The 15273-nt window shown below is 36.8% G+C and overlaps 2 protein-coding genes across 3 annotated transcripts in view; both read left to right on the top strand.

The window, feature by feature from the left end:
• LOC120881168 (desmocollin-3) overlaps window positions 1-15273 on the top strand; it is a 50851-nt gene that overhangs the window by 17494 nt on the left and 18084 nt on the right. For both annotated transcript variants that reach the window (XM_040264783.1, XM_040264784.1), the window contains exons 7-11: window positions 2652-2818; window positions 6581-6715; window positions 7102-7287; window positions 13452-13711; window positions 13821-13963. In XM_040264783.1, the coding sequence (XP_040120717.1) occupies window positions 2652-2818; window positions 6581-6715; window positions 7102-7287; window positions 13452-13711; window positions 13821-13963 (891 nt within the window). The remainder of the gene's footprint in view (window positions 1-2651; window positions 2819-6580; window positions 6716-7101; window positions 7288-13451; window positions 13712-13820; window positions 13964-15273) is intronic.
• The window catches only part of DSC1 (desmocollin 1), a 156337-nt gene that overhangs the window by 123816 nt on the left and 17248 nt on the right, over window positions 1-15273 (top strand). The gene's annotated exons all lie outside the window — the stretch shown is intronic.

Below are 15273 nucleotides of genomic sequence, written 5' to 3'. Positions count from 1 at the left end.
CAGCAACTAAACAACAGCAACATAGGAGTTTGTGGTGTTGCTGGAATACCAATGAATTATAAAGGCAGATAACAGTTATTCAAGCTTTGTACCATATTTTGCTTTTATACTTCATTTCATTTTATTATTATGTGGGTTTATCATTATCCCCAGCTCCAAGGGAGGGTATGCAGTGGAGACTCTAATAAAACTAAAATCAGTGTAGATATTTTTATTACGTTTTATCTAGGGAGGTGTTGAATGACATCCACTGAGTATACAAGTTTTTAAGCTCTTATTTATCTCTTCTCTTTAAAGTACTGTTTTACTACTCCCAATTTAGAGTGAATATTGAAATAACTTTAAAGAAACGTGCATGACATGTTCTCCATCCTAAACACCTGCTCTCACATGAGGAAAAACCATAGTGTTTCACTTTAGTTCGCCCTTAAGTGTGGCATTCTTGATGTCTTCTAGACTTGAAATGTGAAAAATTGTTGTTCGTGTATTTGTTGTTGCTTGGTTGTATTCAACTCTGCGATTCTTTGGACTGTAGCCCGCCAGGCTCCTCTGTTCATAGAATTCCTCAGGCGAAAATACTGGAATGGGTTGCCATTTCCTCCTCCTGGGGATCTTCCCGACTCAGGGATCCAACCCACGTCTCCTGTGTCTCCTGCATTGCAGGCAGATTCCTTATTGTAGAGCCAGCAGAGAATTACCTCTTGCAATAAAGTTGAAAAGAAGTGAGCTGAACCATAAAGGAGACTTTACTAACTTCCTTATTAATGTTTCTAGTATAGTTATTTACATCTTCACTGGATTCTTACAGCTGGTCTTTCTTTTTATATTTTGCTTTGATAATTTGGTGTCATAGAAGTTAATCTCCTTAGTACTCACATGGTACAATTAAAAAAATAAAAATAGTTGATTTGGAGTTTAGGAAGCCTAGTTTTTGATTCAGGGTCTGTTATTATTTCACTGTGAGAACTCACTGAAGTTCCTTTGAGTTCTCTGATCTATAAATGAGTTTAATTATGTTAGATGTTTAAAATGTTTTTAACCTCACAAGTCTATGACTTTGTTACATTTTTCTATTTTCAAAGAGGGATGATTGGTCTTAGATTCTTTCTCTAACATTCTTTCTCTTTGGTAGTAACAGAGAAAAATTGAGGACAAACACTTTGATGCCCAGATTAACCCAGGATACTTTAAGCATCTCACACTAGTAGGTTCAGACCAGTTAAAGCTGTATTAGTCTAAAGGTGTTCCTTGAATTTATTTCACACACAGATGCTTTGGGCAAAGGATGCTCAGCTAATACTGAAGTATACACTTGTGGAAAAGAATTTCCAAGTCAAGATTTTAGGACGATTTTATGTAATAAGTAAAGGTGTTCTATATCCATAGAATTAAAATAGTGTTTATATCTTCCTGTCAGTGAAATTGCAGAAAGAAAATTTATCTCTTATAAAGCTTATACATAGTTTTCTATGAGAAGATAATTTATTTTCTTATAATAAGATTATTACTTCATGTCTTCATACTGATCCACTGCAAAAATCTTTTTGTTAGTTATAAATATGTATTTGGACATTCTCTACAAATTTATATCTATATTTATATACATACTGGAGAAGGAAATGGCAACGCATTCCAGTATTCTTGCCTGGAGAATTCCATGGGCAGAGGAGCCTGGCAGGCTACATATATATATATATATATATATATATACACACACATATGTATATTTAAGCACAAATACATACACATATATAAGGTTTAAAAATATAATGACAAAATTATTTAAAATTAATACTTCCTTGCACTAATACTTTTACTTGCTTTTATTTCCTCGAATATAAAATTTCAATGAACATATGTATATATGTATATGATTGTATGTGTCTATATATTGTTCCTCAGGCCAGGCTCACATACAAGGCTATAGGTAAAGTGGATTTATGTATTATAATTTCATGGGAACACTCTTCTTACACTTTAAAATGCCATATGTATGTCCTCTTTGATACCTGAAATCCTTTACCAAGGCAATATTCATACTTTCCATACAGTAGTTCCAACTGAAGCCACAGTTGACTTAAATTCTCCCTAAATAGTAAATAGTATGAAATAAGATTAAGTAGGGCTGGCAGCAATGGGGTTTGGATACTAATCTGGTGAAAGAATGAGGCAAGTCAAGAATTAGCAAAAAGAAAATCATAGAAAGGAGAGACTGAAATGTGAAAGGTCAACATGATCATCTATCCAATTATATTCCAAGTCAGCCTTGATTAATTATTATTCAAAACTTTGATTTTGAAAAATCTGATTTACTTTAGAGATATGGTTTATCTCTTCATATTTCAATATGTGGGAATACGTGTTGAAATTATTCTTGGATGCTATTTATATTTTTTTAGTAAATTTACTTTCAAATAGTTTAAACTGTGGACAAAGTAAATCTTGATTCTTAGCATTAAAGTTTTTCATGTTATAAAGTTGAAGTCATCTTCACCAGTACTATGTAAAGATGGAATATTGCTAGTAAGAAATACAACTTAAATGAAGTTTCCACTATCAGTGTTAGACTTTGAGAAGTGTAGCTACGCCTAAACATATTTTGCAGTTCTGAAAAGACTCCCTTTTTCTTAAAAAAAAAACCAAACATGCAGGTACTACTGTGGGAGTGGTTTGTGCCACGGACAGAGACGAACCAGACACGATGCACACGCGTCTGAAGTACAGCATTTTGGAGCAGACACCAAGATCACCTGGGCTGTTTTCTGTGCATCCCAGCACAGGTGTGATCACCACAGTCTCTCATTATTTGGACAGAGAGGTAACTTTCGCAATCTATAGATTTATTATTTTACTAGAGGTTGAACCCACCACCTCCCATTTACTATAATTTGCTATCCTATGGATTAGGCATGTGTGCATGCCCAGTCATGTCTGACTCTTTGTGACCCCATGGACTGTAGCCCACCAGGCTCCTCAGTCCATGGGATTTTCTAGGCAAGAATACTGGAGTGGGGTGCCATTTCCTACTCCAGGGGATCTTCCCGACCCAGGGATTGAACCTACATCCCCCGTGTCTCCTGTATTGGCAGGTGGATTCTTTACCACTGAGCTACCTGAGAAGCTGGTGGATTAAGAGTTTCTCATTTTATTTTACTTAGGCATAAGGCAATAAGAATTCCTGGCTATATTATTAAGACTTGTTATAATATGATTTCTATTTCCTTATATAAGAGAAACCATGAGAGATAGAAGTAAAAATCAATTAGTATTCAGGAGTGAGAAAAAAGATATTACTTATGAAAGTTGATATTATTGAATATTGTTTTAGTTCTGTGTATGACTAGTTGGTTCTAGCTCAGTGTTTCAGCTCAGTTTTCATGTAGGACAATTAGTCTTGCTTGTTCCATGAGTATAGATTATACCCTGATCCCTATCCTGTTATTATAGATAAGTACTTGGAGAAGGAAATGGCAACCTGCTCCAATGTTCTTCCTGGACAGAGTAACCTGGCAAGCTACAGTCCATGGGGTTGCAAAGAGTCAGACACGACTTAATGACTAAACAACAACAGAAAAAAAAAACAACTTAATCAGGAAAAGATTAGTTAAGATAAAGTAGATGGATTGTCAAAATTTGCAGCACTATTTGGATGATATTAATAGTGTATTGTTATGTGTATAGCACTTGATGCTCAAATTCTTTATGCATAATTTTAATTCATCTTGATAATTTCCTTGTTGGATTAGATAGGGATTACACCCACTCTATGGAGGAGAAAGGTGACAGTCAGAAGGATGGATTGACTTGCGCGGGTCAAATTACTGCACTATATTTTCTGATCTTTCATTGTTGCTCTTATACATTTCATCAGCCCATATTTAATCCAGAGTCTTGCATTATTGACCAAAGCAGATCAATCAGTTTCACATGTACAAAGAAGCTTTATTGGAACACTTCAGTGGTACCTACTAAAACTAGAATAACATAAATGGAAGGATCGATATGACTGGGAGAGATATTAAAACAGAAATCAATGGTATTTAATCCCAGAACAAAAGGGAGGGATGGTGAGAACATATCAAAAAGAATAAAAAAATTACAAAGCTTTTATTTATTATTATTTTTATTTTTGTGGGATCATGACATTCTATGTGATAAAACACACAATGGTCATAACAGATGGGAATGTTTGAAGGGAATTATATGAATATATATTTTTTTTTGAAATTTTTTTTGAATATATTTTTGTATCTGTGGGATGTGGTAATCAAGTGAAAACAAGGATTTTTCCTAATTTTTCAATATTGACAAATGAGACTTAGAGTAAATAAATAAATTAGGGTTACACAGCTTGTAAGATACAGATTTGGGATCAAACCCAAGATTTGCTCACTTGATCAAAAAAAATCGAATAGGATTTTGTGGGTAACAACCATGAAATGTGTTGTAGGGGACAATGCAGGAAGTAAAGAAATGAAAAAGGGAAATGAAGAAACTTCAGTTCGAGGAGGATCTCAGAGAGTTCCAGAGCTTTTGGAAGGAATAGTTTGGGATGGGAATGTTAGTTTCCACTGTAAAAGAAGGATGAGTAAAATAAAGACCAAGGAAGGGATAGAGGGAAATAGAAAATGATAAAAATAAAAGAACAAAAGGAGTGGCTAAAGAAGAGTAAAATGAAGAGAAGGCAACAGGGGTGATTGTGCCAAAACCAGTGAGTCCATTTCAGCATCAGCACACTATCTGCAAACTCCAATCTCAGAGGTCAACAGTGATCACCTAACTGCCTAATCCAGTGGTTATTAAAGCTCTATTGCTGGCAATTATGAAAACTCTCTCTTCTCTTGGATTTCTGGTTCTCCTCCTGCTTCCCTGATCTTTTGTTTTGAGCATCTGTCCTTTGCTTATTCTTCTTACTTTTCCTAAGCATGAAATACTAGTGTTCCTTACATCCTCTGCTTTTCTCATCCTTTATTCTCTCCCCTGATAACTCAGTTGGTAAAGAATCCACCTGCAATGCAGGAGACCCTGGTTCGATTCCTGGGGCAGGAAGATCCTCTGGAGAAGGGATAGGTTACCCACTTCAGTGTTCTTGGGCTTCCCTTGTGGCTCAGCTGGTAAAGAATCCACCTGCAATTCAGGAGACCTGGGTTCGATCCCTGGATTATGAAGATCCCCTGGAGAAGGGAAAGGCTACCCACTCCAGTATTCTGGCCTGGAGAATTCCATAGACTGTACAGCCCATGGGGTTGCAATGAGTCCGATATGACTGAGTGACTTTCACTCACTCTCTCCCTGGAAATTTGATTCTTGCTGTAATTTCAATCACTGTCCAGCTACTGCTGACCCCAAGATTGGTATTTCAGTCCTTGAGCTTCCCTTAAGTATAGGTCTATCTATTCAGCTATCTTCTGGACCTTTCTCCTTAGACTTCCCTTGTGTGTATGCTCAGTCATGTCGGACTCTTTGTGATCCTTTGGACTGTAGCCCACCAGCCTCCTCTGTCCATGGGATTGGGGATCTTCCTGACCCAGGGATCGGAACCTGGATCTCCTGAGTCTCTTGCATTACAGGCATATTCTTTACCACTGAGCCATCAGGGAAGCCACTCTGCTTCCACTAGATTTCCCACAGGAATATAGAATTCAGTATACACCAGGAAAAACTCATTTTTTTTTCACTCCTCCTTGCCAACCTTGCCAGTACTTTCCTCCTCAAGGAACCACTGTCTTCCTGTATTGGTTGGTGATACCTCTGTCTGCCCATCTATCTAAGTAGGACCCCAGAGCAGCATCCTCAACCCCTCTTTCTTTTAACCCCTCTTAACTATGCATACAATCTGTTCTCAAGTCAAACTGCATTTTGACTTATAAATAACTTTCCTATCACCCTTGCTTTTTGTCCTTATTGCTAATGCCCCAGCTTTGGACTGTTTCAGGAGGCTTCAACAGGTTCCTTTGAATTTCAGCTCAGTTCCTCCCAATTATGCTCAACCTTCTTTAAAAACATTCTTTCTAAAACTCAAATGTTCCTATTTTTTACTCCCCATATAACTCCCATAAAACCTTCTATTACCTGCAACCTAAAATGTAAATCTACTTTCTTACTATGGATCTTTGTCACTGAAGCTTTGCCTACTTTCAGCTTTCTTCCTGTCTACCATGCTTTTGCTGCTGCTGCTGCTGCTAAGTCACTTCAGTCGTGTCCGACTCTGTGCGACCCCACAGACGGCAGCCCACCAGGCTCCCCTGTTCCTGGGATTCTCCAGGCAAGAACACTGGAGTGGGTTGCCATTTCCTTCTCCAATGCATGAAAGTGAAAAGTGAAAGTGAAGTCGCTCAGTCGTGCCCGACTCTAGCGATCTCATGGACTGCAGCCCACCAGGCTCCTCCGTCCATGGGATTTTCCCGGCAAAAGTACTGGAGTGGGGTGCCATTGCCTTCTCCGCTACCATGCTTTTGGGTATATACAAATAGAGAAGTCAAGTAAAAGCATGGATACACATTAATAGAAGTGTGTGCCACTGTGGTTTCCTTTATACATCTAAACAAAGGTTTTCAAAACATATTTCTTTTGTTTTCAGGTTGCAGACAAATACTCATTGATAATGAAAGTACAAGATATGGATGGCCAGTTTTTTGGATTGATGAGTACAGCAACTTGCCTCATAACAGTTAAAGATTCAAATGACAATTTGCCCACTTTTAGACAAAATGCTGTAAGTAGATAACATCAAAATTGATCTCTATTGCTGTTTTTAATTTAATCTGAATTAATAAAGTATTTATCATTCTTCAAAGTATCTATGCTTATTTTATCAATAAAATGAAACATATGGCATATAAATCTCTTTTATTTATTCATATTGGTATTTATATTATCTTTCTTTTGTTAAAGGCTATAGTATTAGTTTTCATTTGTATCAAAGTTTTTCATTCATGTAAAAGTAACCCTTAATAAAACAATGCTTTCATGATTCAAGTTTTGAAATAATCTAGGCAAAAGCTTTAAAAACAAGTACCTTTGGAGTGAAAGACATGTTTTACTTTCTTTGTAGAAGTTTCCCTTCTAAGATAAGGTTTTAATGAGTTCACTCTGTTTCAGTATGAAGCATCAGTCGAGGAAAACACGGTCAACGTGGAAATTCTAAGAATACCTATAGAAGATAAGGATTTGATTAACACTGCCAATTGGAGAGCCAATTTTACTATTTTAAAAGGCAATGAAAATGGACATTTCAAAATCATTACAGACAAAGCAACTAATGAAGGTGTTTTGTTTGTTGTAAAGGTACAGTAAATAATGAGTAATTGAAAATTTGGCAAGTTAATTTTTTTTTCTTTTACTTTTATTTTTTAAAATTAACTTATTTTAATTGGAGGCTAATTACTTTACAATATTGTGATGGTTTTTGCCATACATTAATATGAATCAGCCATGGGTGTACATGTGTTCCCCATCCTCAACCCCCCTGCCACCTCCCTCCACATCCCATCCCTCAGGGTCATCCCATTGCACCAGCCCTGAGTGCCCTGTCTCATGCATCAAACCTAGATGGCGATCTATTTCACATATGATATTATACATGTTTCAATGCTATTCTCTCAAATCATCCCACCCTCACCTTCTCCCACAGAGTCCAAAAGTCTGTTCTTTACATCTGTGTCTCTTTTGCTGTCTCATATATAGTTACCATCTTTCTAAATTCCATATATATATGCATTAATATACTGTATTGGTGTTTTTCTTTCTGACTTACTTCACTCCGTATAATAGGCTCCAGTTTCATCCACCTCATTAGAACTGATTCAAATGCATTCTTTTTAATAGTTGAGTAATGTTCCATTGTGTATATGTACCACAGCATTCTTATCCATTCATCCGCTGATGGACATCTTGGTTGCTTCCATGTTCTGGCTATTGTAAACAGTGCTGCGATGAACATTGGGGTACACGTGTCTCTTTCAACTCTGGTTTCTTTGGTGTGTATGCCCAGCAGTGGGATTGCTGGGTCATATGGCAGTTCTATTTTCAGTTTTTTAAGGAATCTCCACACTGTTCTCCATAGTGGCTGTTCAGTTCAGTTCAGTCACTCAGTCGTGTCTGACTCTTTGTGACCCCATGAATCCCAGCACACCAGGCCTCCCTGTCCATCACCATCTCCCGGAGTTCACTCAAACTCATGTCCATCAAGTCGGTGATGCCATCCAGCCATCTCATCCTCTGTTGTCCCCTTTTCCTCCTGTCCCCAATCCCTCCCAGCATCAGAGTCTTTTCCAGTGCATAGTGGCTGTACTAGTTTGCATTCCCACCAACAGTGTAAGAGGGTTCCCTTTTCTCCACACCCTCTCCAGCATTTATTGTTTGTAGACTTTTTATAGCAGCCATTCTGACTGGCGTGAGATGGTACCTCATTGTGGTTTTGATTTGCATTTCTCTGATAATGAGTGATGTTGAGCATCTTTGAGTGATGTTAGCCATCTGTATGTCTTCTTCTTTGGCCCATTTTTTGATTGAATTGCTTATTTTTCTGGAATTGAGCTGCATGAGTTGCTTGTATATTTTTGAGATTAATTCTTTGTCAGTTGCTTCATTTGCTATTTTCTCCCATTCTGAAGGCTGTCTTTTCACCTTGCTTATAGTTTCCTTCATTGTGCAAAAGCTTTTAATTTTGATTAGGTCCCATTTGTTTATTTTTGCTTTTATTTCCATTACTCTGGGAGGTGGGTCATAGAGGATCTTGCTATGATTTACATCAGAGAGTGTTTTGAATATGTTTTCCTCTAGGAGTTTTATAGTTTCTGGTCTTACATTTAGATCTTTGATCCATTTTGAGTTTATTTTTGTGTATGGTGTTAGAAAGTGTTCTAGTTTCATTCTTTTACAAGTGGTTGACCAGTTTTCCCAGCACCACTTGTTAAAGAGATTGTCTTTTCTCCATTGTATATTCTTGCCTCTTTTGTCAAAGATAAGGTGTCCATAGGTGTGTGGATTTATCTCTGGGCTTTCTATTTTGTTCCATTGATCTATATTTCTGTCTTTGTGCCAGTACCAGACTGTCTTGCTGACTGTAGATTTGTAGTAGAGCCTGAAGTCAGACAGATTGATTCCTCCAGTTCCATTCTTCTTTCTCAAGATTGCTTTGGCTATTCAAGGTTTTTTTGTATTTTCATACAAATTGTGCAATTATTTGTTCTAGTTCTCTGAAAAAAATACCGTTGGTAGCTTGATAGGGATTGCATTGAATCTATAGATTGCTTTGGCAGTATACTCATTTTCACTATATTGATTCTTCCAATCACTGAACATGGTATATTTCTCCATCTATTTGTGTCCTCTGATTTCTTTCACCAGTGTTTTATAGTTTTCTATATATAGGTCTTTTGTTTCTTTAGGTAGCTTCATTCCTAAGTATTTTATTCTTTTCATTGCAATGGTGAATGCAGTTGTTTCCTTAATTTCTCTTTCTGTTTTCTCATTGCTGGTGTATAGGAATGCAAGGGATTTCTGTGTGTTAATTTTATATCCTGCAACTTTACTATATTCACTGATTAGCTCTAGTAATTATCTGGTGGAGTCTTTAGGGTTTTCTACGTAGAGGATCATGTCATCTGCACACAGCGAGAGTTTTACTTCTTCTTTTCCAATATAGATTCCTTTTATTTCTTTTTCTTCTCTGATTGCTGTGGCTAAAACTTCCAAAACTATGTTGAATAGTAGTGGTGAGAGTGGGCATCCTTGTCTTGTTCCTGACTTTAGGGGAAATGCTTTCAATTTTTCACCATTAAGGATAATGTTTGCCATGGGTTTATCACATATGGCTTTTATTATGTTGAGGTATCTTCCTTCTATGCCTGCTTTCTGAGGTTTTTTTTTTTATATATCATAAATGGATGTTGAATTTTGTCAAAAGCTTTCTCTGCATCTATTGAGATAATCATGTGGTTTTTATCTTTCAATTTGTTAATGTGATATATCACATTGATTTGTGAATATTGAAGAGACAAGTTAAGTTTTAATCAATTAGTTGTTTAATCAATTAAATGGTTTCAGATTATACACTTTACAAGTTGCAAGAGAACTTAATCTATTTAGTCCAGCAGTTCTGCTTTCATGCTGTCTTTCTTCTATAATTTTGTTATCAGTTATTAGGCACCTACTTATGCTTGAACATTCTCAATTATTAAGGATCTCCACATTTCCACTGGCAGCTTACTCCATGTCTGGAGAGCTCTGATCCTCAGAAGGTCTTATTTATACTGTGTCTAAATTATTCTCTCTGTAACCCATGTCTTGGACCAGGTTTTATATCTAAAGCTTTACAGAAAAGGTATAATGCTTTGAAAAGGCTTTTATGTCCTTTGAGATGTACCTTGTCTAGGATAAATATTTCCAATTCCTTTAACAATAGTTAAATGATACAATTTATAAGCTCATATTGTTCTCACTCTTTCTTTTTTGAATATAAGCCTGGGTGTAGTTGATCTTTTTAAAAGGTGATATCGAGGATGAGATATAGTATTACCTCAAACAGCACTGAATAAACATACTCTTTGTTCTATATATTGTACTGTTGGTTGCACTACTACATTCTAGGATCCATGTTATGAGGGCAGAAAAAGGTCTTTCGGGAAAGACCCTTGGTTTTGTGTTCTTAACCCAGAACAAGAAAGAAAATTGTCTTGTAGTTTAGAGCACTTACTGTGTGCACTAGTGTTAAATGTCATTCTGAGAACTGTACAGAAGAGAAGACTTAGTCTTAGATACATTAAGAAACCTACACAAAGTGACACAGCTTGGATGTAGTAGAGACAAAATCTGAGTCTATGTTTCTTTGACTCAAGCTTGTTGTTGTTCATTGGCTAAGTCATGTCTGACTCTTTGTGACACCGTGAACTACATGCCAGGCTTCCCTGTCCTTCACTGTCTCCCGGAGTTGACTCAAACTCATGTCCATTAGTCAGTGATGCCATCCAACCATCTCATCCTCTGTTGCCCCCTTCTACCGCTTGGTCATATTTTTCCCAGCTGAATTATAGTTGTTTTAACAACATATTTAATACTAATATTCACTGTTATTCTTTCAACTTTGTGACTTTTTCCCCTTGATCATTTTAACATAGAGCATCTTTAGTTCCATCTTCACATTACATTTTCTAGGGAGTTGTTAGCATCTTAGTGTAGGTAAGGGATATTATGGAATATTTTTGGACAATTTTTTTCAGTTGATGAAACTAAAAGATACCCTGTGGTTGAGGAGAATTCATAATTCTTCAATAATCATTGTTTCATCTCACCAGATTTCTAATTTTGGACAGTTTAAACCACTAAGGCAATATCTAGCTTGAGCCTTAAAAATTACATAAAGAAACTCTAGGGCTTATAGCAAGTGACTCTAGATCAAACAAACTGCACTCTCTCCAGGGCAGCAGCTGTTTTCTAAATTTCTATCCATTTCTCATCACCAGCAGATGCTCTAACTCTCAGCATGACCATAACAATACATGTAATTTGTGAGATAGTGCTCATTAGCAACAAATAAACAGATGTCAATCCTTTTTTATCTCTTGGTGATACATTTTCTGAGCTTTTAATAAAAGAGTCAAAAAGAGTTTCACATGCATTTTGCAGATTCTAAGCTTCAGAAATTTTTTTGACTTCTTATTGGATTAGTATTGGTATGCTTCCCAGGTGGTGCTAGTGGTAAAGAACCTGCCTGCCAATCCAGGAGATGTAAAAGACAGAAGCCTGGTGGGCTATGGTCCATAGTGTCGCAGAATCAGACATGACTGAAGCAACAAAGCACAGCACATTAGTATCTCAACTTGATAATACTCAGAAGTGGAGAAAGGTTTAAACGAAAAATTTTGCTCTTCAGTTTTGATTTTGTTTAATATTTAGCCAGTGATTATTTAATAAGCAGAAAGAGAATCAAAGAAAAATTGTTCTAATGTAGAGAACAAATGTGATTGCCAAGGGGGAGGAGGAGAAGAGGAAAGATGGACTGGAGTTTGAGGTTAGTAGATGCAAATTATCACATATAGAATGGATACACAACAAAGTCTTACTGTATAAAACAGGGAATAATAGTCAACATTCTGAGATAAACCACTGTGGGAAAGAATATAAAAAACAATGCATATGTATAACTGAATCACTTTGCTGTATAGCAGAAATTAATACAACACTATAAATCAGCTATACTTCGATAAAAAAGAAAATGCTTTAGTTTTTCAGTACAGTAAAATAGTGTTTTCTAGATTTAGCTTGATTCGCTGTATAAAAAATCAGCTGTAATTAAAGAATTGGCTCAAAAGATTTCAGAGGCTGGTGAATCAGTTAAGCGTAATTGTAGTCGTGTGGTTAGGAATACTGACTCAAACCAGACTACATGGCTTCAAACTCTAGCGCAAGAGTTTCTTTTGGCCATGGGAAAACCAATTTATTTCCTCTTCTCTTTTTCCTGCTTTGTAAAATGGGGATGATGATAATAATAGTGCCAATTAGCACATATATTTTTCTTGGGTGTGTGCATGCTAAGTTGCTTCAGTTGCGTCTGACTCTTTTGCCACCCTATGGAACATAGCCCTCCAGGCTCCTCTGTCCATGTGATTCTCCACGCAAGAATACTAGAGTGGGTTGCCATGCCCTCTTCCAGGGGATCTTTCCAACACAGGGATTGAACCTGTGTCTCTTACATCTCTTGCATTGGCAGGTGAGTTCTTTAGTGCAAGCACCAGCTCCTCTGCATTTTCACTGTGAGAATTTCTTTGGATAAACTACAAGTGATACCAAAGTATAATTCTCAGATTGTCAAAGATAAAATTTTCATGCAAGTAGATGATGAACAGGGGTAAAAATTTTATTCAACAAAGAAGGAATTGGCAAAAAACCAAAGCAGATTTCTAAGAAGAAATGAGAACCTGCGTGGATTTTGATAGAAGGAAAAGCTTAAATAAAGATTGCTTAGTTGTATGCCTTACAGGACAATTCAAACATGCATTTGAAATATGGTTTCTATCAGAGATAAAATCACTGCACCATCTCAGTTTCAAGTCAACATCTAATTTTATAAGAGCCCTTGTCAGTGAAAAATATTAATAGTAAGTCAAACATTCTCCATGAGTCAGATGACCCTTAAGTTCGTCTTCTAAACAAGGCCAGAATTCTGTCTTGTTTTTGTATTATCTTCAGGTTCAGAATGTTTTCCCTATGTAAGAATGAGCTATAGACATATTTTAGGAATTGGATTCCACAATTTTCAGGCCTCTTTTGCTAAAATCGTAGTGAAAAATTACCTCTCTCTTTAGCGAAGGATGAAAGTCAATATTGGTTAAATGGGAGCACAGAATGTATGCAGCACTGTTCATAGTGGCAAAAGTTCACTTGTTATTTGAAATACCTAATGTATTTTACACTGATGTTGATATACTTGTCCTTTTCTTTTTTGAAAGCCACTGAATTATGAAGAAAACCATCAAGTGGTCCTGGAAATTGGAGTGACCAATGAAGCTCCATTTACTAGAGATGTTGCACTCAGGATGACAACCATGAACAGAGCTGTGGTTACAGTTCATGTGAAGGATCAGGATGAAGGGCCTGAATGCAGCCCTGAAGTCCAGTATATACAGATTAAAGAAAACTCTGCCGTGGGTTCAAAGATCAATGGCTATGAGGCATATGACCCTGAAAGTAAAAGTTCCAGTGGTTTAAGGTACAAAGAAATCTATAACCACATACTTACAATGTATTTGTAATGATTGAGACGCTAATATATCAATGCATTTTATGGTGCTAAAATCATTTTTATTTTTTATTAACAGGTACAAAATATTGCATGATCCTAAGGAGTGGATCACCATTAATGAAGGTTCAGGCTCAGTACAGACTTCCAAAACTTTGGACAGGGAGGTTATAATGCCCAAAAATGAGTTGTATAACATTACAGTCCTGGCAATAGATCAAGGTAAAACATGAGTTTTCATTTGGGATGTTATAGAAGAGTTAGAGAATAAACTGCAGTTATTTCTGGGTAGAATTACTCCTGTGCTATGTCTGTGTGTGTGTGCTCAGTCTTATCCTACTCTTGGGACGCTATGGACTGTAGCTGGCCAGGCTCCTCTCTCCGTGGGATTTTCCAGGCAAGAATACTGGAGTGGGTTGCCATTTCCTTCTCCAGGGCATCTTCCTGACCCAGGGATCGAACCTGAGTCTCTTGTATCTCCTGCATTGGCAGGAGGATTCTTTACCTCTGCGCCACCTGGGAAACCCATATTCTTGCGCTGAAAGTGAAGTCTTAGTTGCTTAGTCATGTCCTACTCTTTGTGACCTCGTGGACTGTAGCCTGCCAGGCTCCTCTATCCATGAGATTCTCCAGGCAAGAATACTGGGCAGGGTAGCCATTCCCTTCTCCAAGGGATCTTCTCAACTCAGGTATCAAACCCAGGTCTCTTGTATTGCAGGCAGATTCTTCACCATCAGAGCCACCAAGTAATAGAGTTCTTAGAATTTACTTTAAAGATTGTTTCTATTTATTTTAACCATAAGACAAGGTGAAACTGCTGTGACATGAAACCATGCCTTCTTTATCTTTGTGCCCCTAGCATGGCAACCTTACAAGCTTATAGATTTCTGTGTCAGAGGGCAGAGGTGAAACTCAAGTCTAGGACTAGAGGAAATGGTCTCACCAGACTCTTCTAGATCTCTTTATGTCTTTTTAAATTAAATCATTAAATAGCTCAGCTGACTATAGAGTCAAAATGATTTTTTCTTTACATTCTGTTCCTTAAGGAAACCCAGAATTTCTCAACCCTGGCTAACTATGAAAATAATTGGCGATGTTTAAAAGTAATTTCAAGGTATAGACACTATCTTAGACCAACTGAATTAGAATCCCTGGTCTGGGAGCCTGGACATCATGTATTTAAAAAAAAAAAATCTGCCTAGATGGTTAAAATGTGTACCAGGATTAGAAAAGCTTTTCTGTGGTCACTTTACTCTTTCTAACATTTGTACCAAAAGGAACCCAAGAAACTAGAGAGTTTGAAATTCAGACATTTATTTTTACTCTTTGGTAAAAATTCTGGTAAAAGGTTTATGGGCAGTTATATCTGATACTATCAACAGCACAGTAGTCATTTTAGATGCTCTACAGGTTTCATTTATCCATCTACCTTCTTATTTGCCATTTTGTCTAATTATCAGTTTATTTATTTAAAAAAAGCCAGGAGCTTTCCTGGTGGCTCAGTGTTTAAAAATAAAAATAAAATCTGCCTG

This window comes from Oryx dammah, unplaced genomic scaffold (genome assembly GCF_014754425.2).
Source record: "Oryx dammah isolate SB20612 unplaced genomic scaffold, SCBI_Odam_1.1 HiC_scaffold_22, whole genome shotgun sequence".
Lineage (NCBI taxonomy): Eukaryota > Metazoa > Chordata > Mammalia > Artiodactyla > Bovidae > Oryx > Oryx dammah.
Note: the sequence above shows the minus strand (reverse complement) of the source record. Positions and strands in the feature narration are given on the sequence as shown.